At 40.9% G+C, this 17,186-nt stretch overlaps 1 protein-coding gene across 4 annotated transcripts in view; it reads right to left on the bottom strand.

Annotated features, from left to right (window-relative positions):
- Positions 1-8,891: 8,891 nt before the first annotated feature.
- LOC128690980 (SAP30-binding protein) overlaps positions 8,892-17,186 on the bottom strand; it is a 71,298-nt gene continuing 63,003 nt past the window's right edge. For all 4 annotated transcript variants that reach the window (XM_053779800.2, XM_053779799.1, XM_053779798.1 and 1 more), the window contains one exon: positions 8,892-9,221. In XM_053779800.2, the coding sequence (XP_053635775.1) occupies positions 9,033-9,221 (189 nt within the window). In that variant the 3' untranslated portion in view covers positions 8,892-9,032. The remainder of the gene's footprint in view (positions 9,222-17,186) is intronic.

A 17,186-nucleotide genomic window follows, 5' to 3' on the forward strand; every position in this document is an offset into this window, starting at 1 on the left:
AAGTGAATTTTAATGGACGTCCTGTTGGAGTGTGAGCAAGGTAACATTTGTGAAGGAATTCAGGGGGAAACTGGTGGAAAGGGCAGTGTCTACAGTGTGATGGAGGGAGTGGAGATGTTGCAGTTGGATTGTCAACTGAATTGTGATGTCAGTATACTTATGGCAAGACAGTGATTGAGAGATTGATAGTGAATGTGTTTCCTTATTAGCTCACCTACCCTTCGTTGGAGACAACCGATATGGTAAAATATAAAAATACTGTACGTATGTACAAAAAAGGTATTAACCCTTAAACGGTCCAAATAGATCGACGTTCAAATCCGTAGTGCTCCAAAAGTAGATCTGTTTTTTTTTACATATTTTCAAATATAACAAAAAAAATGTAGATAAAAGTTTATTTTACACATTTTCAAATGTAAAAAAAAAAAAAAAAGATGATGTACATTTTTTTACATACTTTCAAATGTTGAAAAAACGTATATATACGTTTGGACCGTTTAAGGGTTAAGCACAAGTAGTGATGTGATGCCAAAATTTTTGGTGATACTGATACAGTATCATCAAACTTACCCAATATTCACTGATACCATGAAAATAAACTTATACCCACTGATACTGACACTAAATTTTAGACCAGTATAAATCTCATAAAAAATATCTGATACCCACTGATACTGATTACTTTGGCATACCCCTAAGCACTTGTGGACTTTGGGGTGTGAGAGTGAATCTCTGAATTCATTCACTAGGCAGTTCATGTGTTTATGTCCCAGGTATACAGGTGTTCCTCATTTTATGCTGTAGATGTCTTCTGGGTCCATAGCTTTCCTTGTTAATATTTAAATTCACTTGTTGCACACTTTCCTTGGCCAGTAGCTTCCCTCAGCCTTATGATGCTTTGTAACCCATATAGGTTGAGCACATTTTTAAAATAATAATAATAATAATCCAGGTCCTTGACATTTGTATTAAGCTCACTTGGGCCATAAACACATACATATGCATAATAGGAATCTTTGATGTGTTTTGTGAATCGTGTTGGTCACACACATTACTGTTAATTGCACATACAGAATTAACCCTTGAAATTGGACATCGCAGAAACAAATCAATGTAAAGTAAGAATGCATAAAGTAAAGGAGACCTTGTTTACTATGCTGTATTAAAAGCCAGGAGAAATTTACAAAGCCTCGTCTTCCATATCCAAAAATAAACTTTGCGTGCTTTATTGAACTATTGTATTGCACACACGGTTCTCCTTGTAGGTTATAGGCATTGAAGAATTTCTAAACTGTATGTATTCCAATCAAGCTTTATCATCACCCTCATAATTAACAGTACACAATTTCTTTCTTCATTATGCATCCAGTATCATAGACAACAGTTAATAGATATAGCTGATCACAAGGCCACAAATTTCAAATGGAAATTTGATGGCATTTCAGTTTGTTCTGACACATTCTCAACTGACAAGTGAGGAGTAACAATAAAAGCCAGAAGTGAGGTCAGGACAGTGGGTGCTTTACAATCCTTATGGGTTTTGGGCTTCTCCATGAATATAATAATGGTTAAAAACTCCGTTCATATTTTCTTAAATGCTCCCTAAACTAGTCATGTAGCTTGTTTTGTTATCCCCATCACCAGCTACAATAGCTTTGAATACTCATTCTGCCTTGTTACTCACTTTCAGCACTGTACTTCTGCCATTTTACTACTGTTGTCAGTTTCTCCCATCACCACTTTTTTATCAGTTAATATCAGTGTCCTATTTGTTAGTCAGTGCATCAAATATTGTGTTGTTCTGGTTGGCTCCCTTCTTCCTCAAAATTCACAGTATGAGCATACCTTACCCTAAAATTTCCTTTTCAAGGGGGGGGGATGCATTGATGCTAGTGATACAGGGGCAGTGCCAGAATTTCTATGGGGGGGGGTTAGGGGGCTATCTGGTTAAATGGGGGTGGGGAGTTGCATTAATGTTAGTGGAACGGGCAATGCCAAAATTTCTATAAGGGGGTTAGGGGGCTATCTAGTTAAATGGGGGGGGGGACCTAGGAGACTTGTTTTGTAGTACTATTACTATTTTTATTGGGGGGCTTTGGAAAGGCTGAGGAATTTTTTAGACCTCCCCTTCCACCTTGGTATTGCTTCTGCAATGAAGATCTCCTTTTTCAAGGAATTGTCCTTGGATCAGATTTAATTGCCTCCCAACCACAGGTACTGTATGACCTACACAGGTTTATTGATTCCCCATAAATACTGTATAATAACACAGTTCCCTAAAATCCACATAATTGGCCCAGCCACTGTCACCATCTCTTGTTCTTTCACTTGCTTTATTGTCTTCCTTAGGTTCTCTGCCTGCTTCCTCTTTATACAACTTTATTTTTTAAAAAATTATCTTTGATTATAATTAAACTACTCTTTGTCGATGTGGAATTGGGCACTCATGCCTAGGAACTTGTGTGCTGCATACTTTACTGTATGTCTGCAGCTTTGACCTTTTTGAATTACCTGAGATTTCTGTGATCCTTTAGGAACTGTTGAGACATTGGCAGACTTTTAGGTCTCAATTTTTAAAGTGCAATAGACAACTGTAAGTTGTGTTTTCAGTTTTCTGCAATTTAAATTTGATTTTTCCACTTCCAGCAGTTCTGTGCCATTACAGTTAAGGCATGCCAGGGTAGAATTAGTGGAGTGCATTACTTTAGGGAGTGTACCTCCACCCTTTGAGCAAGGCCATTGTTTTGGAGTGGGGGAGGCCTAGCATTGCTGCTCAGTATAAACAAAGTAGTCTTCAGATTCTGGACACATACCATACAGTAGTTTCCCTGTAGTTATGCTCTCTGTTTTCATTCATATCATTATCTTGCTTTGTCTGGATATTAATCACAGCACCCAAGAGGAATAAAAGTGATGTTGAGATGCCAAGAAGACAGTTGGGCATGAAATTTATAATTTCTAAGAAAACTATGGTTAGAGTAGAGATGGGAGGTGGTGGTGGTTGTTATGGCTGGTAGGTTTCATGCATAGCTAGTGTTACACATTCTTGTGCCTTAAAAAAAGTCATTTACCTATGCTTGCTGCATTTATATAATTGTTGAATGTTGGTTGGCAATTGATAATAAAGAGTGAAAACTTGCGAGAAAATTGTATAGTGTATATGATATAGTGAAGATGAAGGCCACAGGTGAAGGCCACAGTCAGGCATTTTGGCTGATAAATGCCACATCAACCATATCTCCAAACTTCTCTAGCAACAAAGACAAGAAGGGAATAGAGGGTAAGATAAACTGCTTTAGTCACTTTTTACCCTATCCCAAACAAAAATACTATACGTATTATATTTAATGCTGGTGGTTTTGAGGGTCATTCATTCTCACATATCCCACTTTCTGTGGAAGGAATGTGCTTTCTCCAGTTAATATCCTCAGTTGAATTGAAAAAGGCTCTGGTTGGTGAAAACTCTTCAAAATATAAAGTTATCTAAGTATTGCACATATGTCAGATTCATCAGCTTCTTGTTATTCTTTACCAATAATGTTATGAAAGATCTTTCTTCTTTCAACAAACTCACTGTATCCCACCAAAGCAGGGTGGCCCAAAAAGAAAAACGAAAGTTTCTCTTCTTTTACGACACACATGGCTTACAGAGGAAGAATTCTGTTCCACTTTCCCATGGAGACAAGAGGGAAGAAACAAGAACAGAAACTAGTAAGAAAATAGAAGAAAACCCAGAGGGGTGTGTGTATATATATATGCTTGTAAATGCAAGTGTAATGTGACTTGAGTGTAAGTAAAAGTAGCAAGACGTACCTGAAATCTTGCATGTTTATGAGACGGAAAAATGACACCAGCAGTCCTAGGATCATGTAAAACAATTACAAGCTTCCATTTTACATTCACTTGGCAGGATGGTAGTACCTCCCTGGGTGGTTGCTGTCTACTGACCTACTACCTAAGGTTATGAAAGATATATGTACTCTTAAAATGAGTCAACAAGTGGCTTCCCCCAGGCCTTGGAAATAAGATTCTTGAGGAAGGTAGCCCTATTTTTCCCATGTGTTTTTCAGTCCACAAGTCGTGGAAATCACTGGTAGCACAGTTTTGGGGAATGTAACCCATGCAAATTTTGAATGTCCACTTTATCCCAATTGGTTCTCTTTTAACTGACACAAGTTGACTAGTTTCTTCATGGAGGAGAGATTTTAGTACATGGTTAACAGGCATGCACGTGCCAATTTTTTTACTAAATAAATCACTGAATGACCTTTTGGTTCAAGCACTGTGAAATTTTTAATACTACCTTCACTACCATCTTTTTATTTTAACTACATACTGACTGCTTTTTTCCTAAATTATTTTCTCTTAACAATTAGTGCCTCTTATTTTCACTGTTGCTAGATTTTCTCTCTACTTCAGCAATCATCATTTCTTCTACTTTTGATTCTAATCCTGAATTTAGCTAAAAAAAAAAAAATATTAGCATTCCACTTGCCTTCACACTAATTATTTACATTTTCATATGTGATATTGATTAATTGATACATATTTTCTCTATTTCTGCCCTAGCATTTTCTCTTTATTTTTTTTTTTTTACACATTAGCCATCTTACTAGGGCAGAGTATATATGAGTATTTATGTACTGTATGTACTCTATAATATAACATTGAATTAGCTTGTGTTTAAGATGTTAAGAAAAGACCATTCCCACAGTTTAATGGAGATTTTTCTTTTATTTGGATCTGGCATATTCTTCCACTTGCACCCTGCTTATCCCCTATCCTTCAAATTTTGCATTCTATTTTTGATGTCACCCAGCTTAATCATATTCTACACCTAACTGTACGGTTACCCTTATCTAAACCTTTCTATGTCATACTGTTCATCTTCCCATTTCTCTGTTTTCCCATCAGTGTTGTCTTATTCTTAGAGCAGTCAGCTGATTTTTTTAGTCTCTTCTTATTTTTATTCTTGACCTTATTTATCATGTTTACATTAATGTATGTTATCTTTTCATCACCTCACACGAAATGGATACTTGGGAGATCTGCAACCTAGTGCATAGAAAAATCAAGGTTAGTTTTAGTGATGTGATTGTTCATTAATTAGAAAATTGGTTTTGCAGTATAATTTTGTTTAATTTAAATATTTAGTGTTTTAAAAAATATATGTTTATTCTGAGAATGCAAAATCTAAAAAGTAAAAGTAAAAAGTCTTAAAAGTACAATGTCTGAATACCAGCAGAATTTGCAGGCAAATTTTACTACACTACACAGTTGTTGTGGCTTTTAAGTGCAAATACTGTAACTCCCAGTGATCCTTTCAGATATTGCAGATTTTTGCAGTCTTTGATGACTATGATATTACCATTATGCAGCATGTAAACACTAGAGTGACTCTGTCATAGGTTGTATAGTATATGTGAAGTGTTCATTTTTGCCATTTGACTTGATGTATAAAATGAAGAAACTTGGCTCAGCATCCAGAGTATGACAGCTATAACTCTAATCTTAGTAACTGCCAGATGTAGTAATCTTAACAGTGTTGACCATATACTGTAGTCACCCCAAGATAATCTTAGGTCTCCTTAAGTGTAATGTATCTGCTGCCACAGTTAACATCAGTATATATAAATTAAGGCATTATTCCCCATCCTTGGATGGAAAAAAAAAAAAAAGACGTCCTCAATTTAGGTAGAATTACAGTACAGTATTTATAATTTTTTAGCAATAACCAAATTCATCTTGTTAAAATATGATAGTATCCAAAAATTTTATGTCCTAAGCCTACTATGGTTATAAGTTTCCTATATTGTTAAAGAATCTCTCAATATTGTGTCCTGCAAATTCTAAGTGCTGTGCATTATTTCATGCTCGACATTTAATGTGAGTTATAATGCATTAGAATTATGTTACATCTTTGGTTAGTCACAGGATGCACATTAAACCAGGAAAGCTGTTAAGTGTTTTTTAAGTTGTATTTTTTGTACAGTACTGTACATTAGTGGTATGTTAATGAATTGCAGAAGGAAGTATCAGATTATATAAGATAATTATTTTTATCTGGTAGAATTTTGTTAAGTAAAACTGGGATGTCTTAAAATATAATTATTTTACAGTAATTAACCAGTCCTGTTGGTACAGTAACTAAGGAAATTGACAGAGCACATTATGAAACCTCTTGGTTAGGTTGTGCCAAGCATTATTTATTCAGCATCTGAAAGAAAAACAGTACAAAAATCATTTGGAATAACAACACAAATGCTATAATTATTTGGCAAGGAGGTATAGTTAAATTAGTGTACTTAAACAAAATTTATTTTGCCAAGACAGAGAGCATGCTGTGACTAGTGTTTCTTTGAGGCACCAGTGCACAGTGCAGGGCAATTTATGCCATCAGTATAGTGGTCATACCAATATGTATCAGTATGTGTAAAATAGTCAAGCAGTTACCACTGTTGGAAATTAAATACTGGTTTGTAATATTAAGTCATTAATTTATCAGAAAAAAATGTGACGGTTGCTCCCATATCAAACTGTACAGTAGTTCCCCAACACAGTGTTTTTATGTCCCATAAGTTATTTTTATTCATGTGTGGAGAGTTCATGTTTGGTAAATAACAGTGAGGAACCAAGATTTAATGATAACGAGTTTGTTTGCTACATTGTATTTATTTTTCTCTTATTTTCTCATCATATGCAGCAATATTTTATGTATGTGCATTGGATGTATGTGTGGAGAGCTAATATTTAAATATTGGTCAAGAAGTGAATATTTAATAATTATGATTTTATTGGTTATTGAGAAGAACAAAAAGGCACAATACCATGACTGGAACAATACACAAATAACCCGCACATGGGAGAGAGGAGCTCATGACGACATTTCAGTCCGACTTGGACCACTTACAAAGGCACACAATGTGACTTTGTAAATGGTCCAGTGAGGCCAGAGGGTTAAGCAGCATTTCCACTTACACTGCCTCCCTGCTGGCCACATTATGTTATTGTGAGGATTAAGACAGTAGTGGGAGTGCCTTATTTCCTTCCCTGTATTCCATTCCCTCCTGTCTGAGACAGTATAGCTCCTGCCTGCCCCTCAGGACAGTGGGAGCTCATCCCACATCTTGCACAGTTATCACCAACAGGGATGGGACGATACCAAGTTTTTGTTGATACCAATACTCTGTTTTATAATACCATCAAAATTAATTAATTACCCACTAATACTATCAAAATTAACTGATACCACTGATACTGGTACTTTGGGACACCCCCTAGTCACTGCTTTACCCGATACCTTTACCATAACATTGCAAGAGTAATGACTGTATATTGATGCAAGAGGTGGGAATGAATAGAATGGGGAGAATAAGAAAGATGGAGACAGCACAACTGTTGTTTACTCCTACACCTTTGTACTGGACTGTAATGTATTGTATCTCTATTCTATTTAACAGGCATATTAAACAATAATTAATATTTATGAGTGAAAAGGAATAGTATGTAAAATATTGAGTAAATATTTTTAGTTTTAAAATAAATTAAATTAAATAAGGAATATTATGCCTTGGGAATACATCTCCGATTCTAAAGTAGGCATCTGTGGAAATATAAATTCTGAGTTTCGAACACACTACTTACAGTTTTAAGGAATACATTAATGTCATGTGTAGGAGACCTAATGTGTGGTGAAGTGTGTGTACAGCTTCAGATCCAAATCTTGACTTTCTTGAAGCACTGCTGATCCAAGATCTCTAGGTGTGACTTTTCTTGATTTTACTATTTTATTGTTTTAACATGTAGTTCAGAGCTCTAAACAGTTTAATCTCTCATAACTGCAAGTTAACCAAGTAAATATCACAGTACTATCCTCGCACATATTTTAAGTAAACATGATGGTAAATTAGGGAGCTTCTTGATGAAGCATATGCTTAAAAGTAATATCTTGTATGAAGTTGTGTAAACTTTCTCCACAGATTAAATTTGTAGTGAACCTTAAATACAGCATAAAATTTTCAATTATAATTCTTAGGAAATGTCTAATTGCTGCCAATGATTATGTGGTTTTGTCAAAATGTTGTGTGAGTTGGACCTGACTAGCATGTGCCAGCAGGCTTGCTGAAGTTCTCCTCCTCTTCATGTTTTTTTAAGATTGTGAATGTTAAGGAAGTTGCAATGATTTTGAGGTAAATAAGATCTCTTAGACAAAGAAAGTTTTTCACATGAACAGAAATATATTACTATGTACAATGCTCCGACTAGGTTCCGTAACAATAAGAAATATTTAACTCTTGGCTCTTAGTATGTATAAGTATTGACATCACTTAGGGATTAATAGTAGTAGAATATACTTTAATAATAAATTATATTTATTAATTTAACACTTCATAAATATGTACAATAATGAGAGTTATATCAGTATGGAGAAAGTGATGGTTTAAAAAGTGTTAAATTTTTTTTAGATACTGCAAGTGGAATCTCCCGATTTTTTTTTTTACGATTTCATTGGTTTTCACTGAAGAAATTTATTGTGGCTTTTAAGCTGTGGGGGTAGCTAACAACCAGAAGTAAACGTTAATTCACTCAGCATTTATTTTTGTTTTATAGAGCTTTTGTAAGTATACTGAAAGTTTATTCTTTCAAATTCATATTTGTAGATATGTAAATAATTTTATATTTTTACATTATGTATTATTGCCAGATATGGTCCTATATCCCTCATTGTATAGCGTTTACTGAAAGCAAGTTATGACTTTTGTCATAAATAAACAAACAAACTTGTGATTTGTTTATCATGAGACCACCACTGCTTTCAAATAAGAACTAGAATTAGATGATTCAAACAGTTAATTACAACTACATAAGTAAGGAACAAGTCAAGAGGACAGTGGTTGTAATTATCTTTATTCACTATGTATTAGAAAAAGACTGAACATGTAATAAAAAAATCTGCAAGGTCTTCATTATTTTGTAATAAACTATTCATCACAAAATCCTAAATACATATCAAATGAAAGTTGGTATTTATTTTATTTTGTTTTCTTAAGGCTACCAAAAGCATCTATGGTGGCTTTAGTTCCTGTTGGTACAGATGTGAGGGTTGGAGGAACAATCATGGGCTTGATAACATTATTGGATGGGCCTCCCTGATCAAACCTTGATTTTCGCTTTTTGGCTTCCTCTTCAAGTGGCTTTTTGGTACCAGAAATTATATCCACCTGTTGGAAGTAATATACATCAAAATTTTGGTAGACAATACTGTATTTATAAAAATACTTTTGACTAAATAATATAAATTGCACATGCCCAACTCACTCACATACCACATGGAAAAATGACCCATAGCACCACTCTGTAAGAAGACATCTGTTTGTACCTTAAGTGTTAAAGAAGCATTTAGAGAGTAACTGCTTCTTTAACACAGTCAAGGTACAAACAGATGTCTTCCTCGAGGGGCAAGGCCGAGGTCTGGCAGATGGTAACTCGACACCACCACCAGCCTTGAAATGCTGCACCCAGTTCCTTACTGAACGCTCACACGCACTAACATTCTCCACTATTTCTTTTGTCTGGTGCCCAGGTTTGTGAAGCCCTATGATTTGAGTCCCCTCAAGGAAGGTTCCTTGATGTTGGTGAGGGGCTCTTGATTTAGGGAATTGGATCTGTGCTCCAGTTCCCCAAATTAAGCCTGAATGCCTTCCACATCCCCCCCCCAGGCGCTGAATAATCCTCCGGTTTTAGAGCTTTCCCCTTGATTATAATAATAATAATATGATTTGAGCTATAGTTTCAGATGTTAAAGACTTTTATCCATAATCAAAGATGTATAGCCCCAAAACCAAAGGGAACACTGGACAAAAGATGAGGCGGATGAGAGACAAAAGTGCAACCCTTCCTCTCACCATGGCAGCCATGTGAGCAATGAGAAGTCACTGTGAAGTGTGGCAGCAGGCGCTAACAGCTGCTACCCAGCAGAATGCACTGACAAGAAAAGACCCTCCTGTATAGTAATTATTATAATTAAAATGAAGCTCTAAGCCACAAGGGCTATACAGCGCTGCAGGGTAGGGAAGGAAGCGAGGGTATTGGGCGGTAGAAGGGGGAAGGGATGATCAGTAGGTTACAGAAAACAGCGGGGCAGGGGATAGTGCGGGGGTAGAGACTGAGGTAGAAAGGGCTCAAGGCATCAGAGTTTGTGAAGTCAGTCAGTTGTCAAAGAGAGTCCGGATGAAAGGTGGATCCATCAGCGAGAAGGGAAGGTAAAGAGAGAGCAGCGGAGCGAAGACGACGACAGAGGTAAATTCTGCGTGCTCGTTGATAAAGTGGGCAGTCCAACAGAATGTGGCTGACTGATAATGGAGCTTGGCAATTCTCACAGAGAGGAGCAAGACGCCTCTCCATGAGGTATCCATGAGTAAGACGAGTATGGCCAATGCGAAGACGGGAGAGAGTAGTCTCCCAACCTCGACACTGGTGATAAGAAGACGGCCAGTAACCTATACTCGGTTTAATAGACTGAAGTTAGTTGCCGAGCATAGTAGACCAACGTTGTTGCCAACGGGTGTGAAGGTGGGAAGATATTGCAGCAAAATAGTCCGTAAATGGAATACCTCTATAAGAAACTGGTAGGTCATGTACTGCTGACCGCGCAGCAGTGTCTGCCTGTTCATTGCCCTGTACGTCAACATGACCAGGGACCCAACAAAAAACAATATCTTTATGCTTGGTAAAGATGCGGCGTAGCCAAAGTTGGATACGGAGGACTAAGGGGTGAGGTGTATCAAATTTTTGTATAGCCTGTAAAGCACTAAGGGAGTCTGAGACAACCACAAATGATGACACAGGCATAGATGTAATACGGATAAGTGCTGTAAGGATGGCATATAATTCAGCAGTAAAAATACTAGCCGAAGATAGTAAATGCCCTTGTACGACGCTGTCCGGAAACACTGCTGCGAATCCTACGCCGTCAGAAGACTTAGAGCCATCTGTGTACACAGCAATGGCATGAGAATGAGAGTGAAAGTGGTCAAGAAAAAGAGAGCGGGAAGCGACCGTAGACAGTTGGGCTTTCGAGCAAGGGAGGGAGAAAGAACAGACTTGAACAGCTGGAACTTCCCAGGGGGGTAGGGAAAAGTGAGATGCTACATGTACATAGAAAGGTGGTAGTTGAAGAGAAGACAAGAGCGAATGAAGGCGAAGAGAGAAGGGACGGAGTAAACAGGGGCGGCGAACAAATAAAGAATGTCTACTAATATCAGTGACCATTCTATAAATGGAAGGATTGCGGAGATCATGAGAGCGTACATAGTAGCGCAGGCAATGGGCATCACGGCGATCGGATAAGGATGGAACGTTCGCTTCTGCATAGAGGCTCTCGACAGGGGAAGAGCAGAAAGCACCAAGGCATAAACGTAATCCTTGGTGATGAATGGGGTTAAGGCTAGAGAGAGTAGCAGGAGATGCCGCTGAATAGATCTGGTCACCATAATCAAGTTTCGATAAAAAAAGTGTGGAATGTAGGCGAAGGAGGGTTCGACGATCAGCTCCCCACGAAAGATGAGCAAGGGTTTTAAGAAGGTTCAGCCGGCTGTGACAAGTTGCCTTCAGAGAGGTAATGTGAGGTTTCCAGGATAACCTACGATCAAAGAGGAGGCCCAGAAACTTGACTGTATCACGTTCAGGGATACGGGAGCCATAGAGGTACAAAGGATGATCGGAGATGACAGAGCGTCTAGTGAAAGTGATTTGGTGGGTTTTAGTGCTGGAAAATTTAAACCCACGTGTGGTGGCCCAATTGGAAACACGGTCGACTGCATGTTGGAGAGAAACTGTAAGGAGGTGACAGTCAGCGCCTGCACAGGCAATAGCAAAGTCATCAACATAGAGTGATGACCAAATATTTGATGGAAGACTAGAGGCCAAATCATTAATAGCAAGGAGAAAAAGTGTTGTGCTCAGAACACATCCCTGGGGGACACCTTCAGCTTGGATAAAGTCCGGGGAGAGCACATTATTAACCCGAACACGGAAATGCCTGTCAGTTAAAAAGTTCTTAAGGAAGGATGGTAGATTGCCTCGAAGGCCTAAGGAGTGGGCTTGGGCTAAAATATTATACCTCCAAGTTGTGTCATATGCCTTCTCAAGGTCAAAAAATATGGCAATAACTGAGTGGTTATTCGCAAAGGCATTACGAACATACGTATCCAAGCGTAGTAAGGGGTCTACGGTAGAACGTCCCTTACGAAAGCCATATTGACGAGTGGAGAGACTGTTGTGTGTCTCTAAATACCACACTAAACGTCTATTTACTAGGCGTTCCATTACTTTGCAAACTGCACTGGTAAGAGCAATGGGACAATAGTGGGAGGTTTCATGTCCCGTAGTGCCTGGTTTGCGGAAAGGGAGAACAATGGCGGATTTCCACAGCTGTGGAAGAACTCCTTGTGACCAAATAAGATTGTAAAGGCGTAATAGGACTGCAAGGGCTGACTGATGTAAATGTTGTAGCATACGAATATGAATGTCGTCGGGCCCAGCTGCCGATGATCGACAAGCTGAGAGTGTTGCCTCCAGTTCTTGAAGTGTAAAAGGCACATTATACTGTTCTTCTCTGAGAGAAGAAAAGTCCAAGGGTGCTAACTCTCTGGCAGACTTTGAGGAAAGAAATGAGGGGCATAGATGGAGTCCCTGAGAAATACGGACCAGATGATTGCCAATTTCATTGGCAACATCTAGTGGGTTTGCTATATCAACACCGGCAACCCGCAGAACAGGAGCCGGGTCAGGAGAATATTTACCACTCAGTTTTCGTACTTTTTTCCCACACTGCACTCATAGAGGAAGCAGAGGTGATGGTGGAGACATAATCTCGCCAGCAAGTGCGTTTAGCGTCACGGATGACACGGCGAGCGATCGCACGCTTCTGTTTAAAATCAAGGAGTCGCTCTGTGGTTCTATTGTACCGGTACCTGCCCCATGCAGCGCGTTTCAAACGTACTGCACAAGCACAAGCAGGAGACCACCAAGGCACGCATTTCTGAGAATGCCTGCCCGAAGTTTGGGGTATAGAATGAGAAGCTGCGGTGAAAACGGAGGACGAGAAGAGGTGTAAAAGCTCATCGATGGAGGACGAAGAAGGAACCTCTTTAAAAACAGTTAGGTGTGAGTAAAGGTTCCAATTTGCCCGATTAAATTGCCAGCGTGGGGTGCGAAGAGGTGGCGAATATGAAGGGGAAGTAAGAATGATTGGGAAATGATCACTGTCATGTAAGTCCGGGAGAACAGACCAAGTGAAGTCTAATGCGGCGGAGGAAGAGCAAACTGAGAGATCGATGCAAGAGAGAGTATGAGTCCGAGGATCAAAATGGGTGTGAGTACCTGTATTTAAAACATGGAGGGGGTGGGTGGCAAGAAAAGCCTCTAACTGAATTCCACGGGAATCACAGTGAGACCCCCCCAGAGGAAATGGTGGGCATTAAAATCACCAAGTAACAGAATCGGTGGCGGTAATGACGAAACAAGGAAGGCAAAATCCGGAATAGATAATGCCCGAGAAGGAGAGAGATATAAAGAACAGAGTGTATACCACCTATGTAAGTGGATACGGGCTGCTGTGTAATGCAGCGAAGTATGAACAAATAGCTGATGGTACAGAATATCAGTGCGGAGAAGAAGGGCACTTTCATTAAAGGTCCCATCAGGAAAAGGATCTGAAGAATACAATAAATTATAGCCTGAGATGTGAGAAATAACAGCAGAGTGTAATTTTGGTTCCTGTAAGCAAACACCAACAGGGGCAAACTGGGAGAGTAACATCTGAAGCTCACCCCGATTACCCCTGAGGCCGCGTATATTCCACTGTAAATAGGCCATGATTGGCAATGATAAAGATACTTGAAATCCGCAGGTAAGGGTTCCTATGGACTAGAAGGGTTAGAAAAGTCCACATGCGGAGGCAGTGGAAAATGTTCAAGCAGCGAAGGAACGGTGCGCTGTGAAGAAAGGAGTTGCGCAGATGGAGCAGAGGAGAGAGAAAGAGCGGAAGGTGGATCAGTGTCCATTGATGGTTTGGTCTCTGCAATATATTCAGAGATTGCTTCAAGTGTTTCGGAATTCAGAGATGTCGTATGGGAGACAATATTGGGAATGGTAGGGGGAGGATGAGTAAAGATTGGAACTGTATTGGACTGTACCAAGGTAGGGGGGGGCGAAAGGGTGGAGGGAACTGGAGAAGCGTGGCAGGGGACAGAAGAGGCAGGAACCTGGGAGGTGGCAGAAGAGGAAGAAACTTGGGAGGGAACAGGGGAGGAAGGTACATTACGAGGAGGAGGGTGAACCTCTGCACTTGTAACTGAGCCAGTGAGAGGGGAAGAACTAGGGACAGAGACAGGGAGGGTAAAATGAGGAGGTGGAAGATGGGTAGGAGGTGTTACCGGACCTCTTTTTGACTTTTGAGAAGTAGAGGGACGATTGGGAGGAGGTGTCGTACGAGGTCTCGTCGATACTGAGGCTTGTGAGAGAGAACTCGAAGAAGCGAGATTAGACTGAGGCGTTGAAGTAGGGACGTCTGAGCCGAGGACAGCAAAAGGATTAGATACAGGAGTGATTATGGGAGAGGTAACCACAGAGGTGGGTGTAGAAGATGGGATACTAGAAGTGGGGGGACATTTTGAAACCCTGGAATAAGAAACACGTGGGAGTCTCCCTTGGGGGCAGAGATGAGAAACTGCCATGGCATAAGGGAGACCTTCTGTCTCTTTGAGGTAACGGATTTCCCGCTCGTTTAAATAGACCTGACAATGGCGAGAGTACGAAGGGTGAGCCTCATGACAGTTAAGGCAAGAGGGAGATCGATTGCAAGACGTATTAGAATGGTCATCGGCACCACAGACTGGGCATTCGGCGATAGATCTGCAATATTTCGCTGGATGGCCAAATCGCCAGCAATTTCTACACTGTTGTGGTGTAGGGATCACCTTTCGAACTTGTAACCGATGTCCTGCTATATAAACTGAGGATGGGAGTTCTCGGCTGTCAAAAGTTAAATGAGCCACATTGCTAGGGTATCGTCTCCGCCCACGGGCAGGAAGAACGTAAGTGTCTACCTTGAGGATTGGGAGATCTTGGAGCTCCAGCTGTTCTAGAATCTCGGTGCCACATGTCTGGAAATTTTGTTGAACTATGGTATGGGGCAGAATGACGGTACCACTACAAGAATTGAGGGAATGATGTTTTTCAAGAGTGACAGGAACAGTATCGATATGGGAAAGACGAGAGAGCTCATGAGCCTGGGTAGCATTCTGTACGGTAATGATGCGCGTACCGCTCTTAAGAGCATGAAAAGAAATATCTTTACCAACATGGCGTAGGAGTGCCTTGCCAATACTATGGTCAGAAAGATAGGCAGTAGAGGAAGTTGGTCGTAAAGTGAAGAATTTAGTCCACTGTTCAGTCTGAAACTGAGCGTGGAAAGGTAGTGAAGGACGTGTCGATCGTTTCTGAGAAGAACGAGAAGGTGGAGAAGTATCATCAGCAGGTAATTGTCGTTGACGTTTAGGCGTGGGACCAGAGTTGGTCCGACGTGGAACGGGTCGGCGATTTGAAAATTGCCGCACCGTAGAGGGAGAGGCCGGAAGCATAGTCAGAGGAGAGCGAAGGTCCGATAAATCGAAGGAGTCAGTCGAGGCCTCAGTACCTGAAGCGGGTGAGGAAACAGCACCGGCAATAGGTACAGAGGCATGAGGAATGTCTGAAGAGTGGTCCAAAGACGAGGCGGGGTCAGAACGGGGTGCGGTATCAGGAAGGGGCCCGGGGGTACCAGGTTCATGGACTAGGGCTGCCATGGTTAGGTTACTTCTTTCTTTTTGTTTTTAAGAAAAAAAAGAAAGAAGAAAATAAAAATAAAAAAAAAGAAAAAAAAAGGGGGGACCGGGGAGGGATAGGTCCTAGGAGGAATGAAAGGGCCAGAAATCTCCCTCCGCGCCCAAGAGGACATCAGCACCGCAAGTAGCGCAGATGCAGCATGGAACCCGTGCCATACCCTACCCATCATGCTAGTAAACTAACAATCCGGGATAGCAACCTCACATCTGCCGAGCTACCTCGGTGGACAAAAGAGAGGGCGGCCGGATATCCGCCACAAAGCATACCTCCTTCGGCCACCACCCCCGGAATCCGAAAGGTGGCTTCCAGAGATACACTCGTCGCCCGAAAGACACCCAAAGCTACTCCGGGATACCGGAGAGGGATCGGGACATCCCCAGGCGATCCAGATTCCACGGCAAACTACGCCACCGCTAAGAACCTCAACGGAATGGGATGGACCCCGGTATCCTTTCTCCTACCTAGGAACTAGCGCGCCTGTGGGAGAAATCCCAAAGGACAAAAAGAGGAAGGGCAAAAGGGAGGAGTGGGGAGGAGGAGGAGGAAAGGAAAAAGGGGAGGATGGGATAGGGGAGGGGAGATTGGGGGGTAATTAGGTTCGGTCTGAGGAAGAAGACCGATAGGTCTAATTCCTCAGACCAAGAGCCTCTTCACCACGCCAAGGAGCCCCCCTTGAAGAGGAGTAGGTTACAGAAAACAGCGGGGCAGGGGATAGTACGGGGGTAGAGGGTAGCAAGAGATTGAAGTAGAAAGGGCTGAAGGTATCAGAATTTGTGAAGTAAGTCAGTTGTCAAAAAGCCAATGAGAGAGTCTGGATGAAAGGTGGGTCCATCAGCAAGAAGGGAAGGTAAAGAGAGAGCAGCAGAGCGAAGATGACGACGGAGGTAAATTCTGCGTGCTCGTTGATAAAGTGGGCAGTCCAACAGAATGTGGCTGACTGATAATGGAACTTGGCAATTCTCACAGAGAGGAGCAGGGCGCCTCTCCATGAGATATCCATGAGTAAGACGAGTATGGCCAATGCGAAGACGGGAGAGAGTAGTCTCCCAACCTCGTCTTCTTATCACCCAACCTGGTGATAAGAAGACGGCCAGTAACCTATACTCGGTTTAATAGATTGAAGTTTGTTGCCGAGCATAGTAGACCAACGTTGTTGCCAACGGTTGTGAAGTTGGGAAGATATTGCAGCAAAATAGTCCGTAAATGGAATACCTCTACATGAAACTGGTAGGTCATGTACTGCTGACCGTGCAGCAGTGTCTGCCTGTTCATTGCCCTGTACGTCAACATGACCAGGG

The sequence above is a fragment of the Cherax quadricarinatus genome, chromosome 24, assembly GCF_038502225.1.
Source record: "Cherax quadricarinatus isolate ZL_2023a chromosome 24, ASM3850222v1, whole genome shotgun sequence".
Lineage (NCBI taxonomy): Eukaryota > Metazoa > Arthropoda > Malacostraca > Decapoda > Parastacidae > Cherax > Cherax quadricarinatus.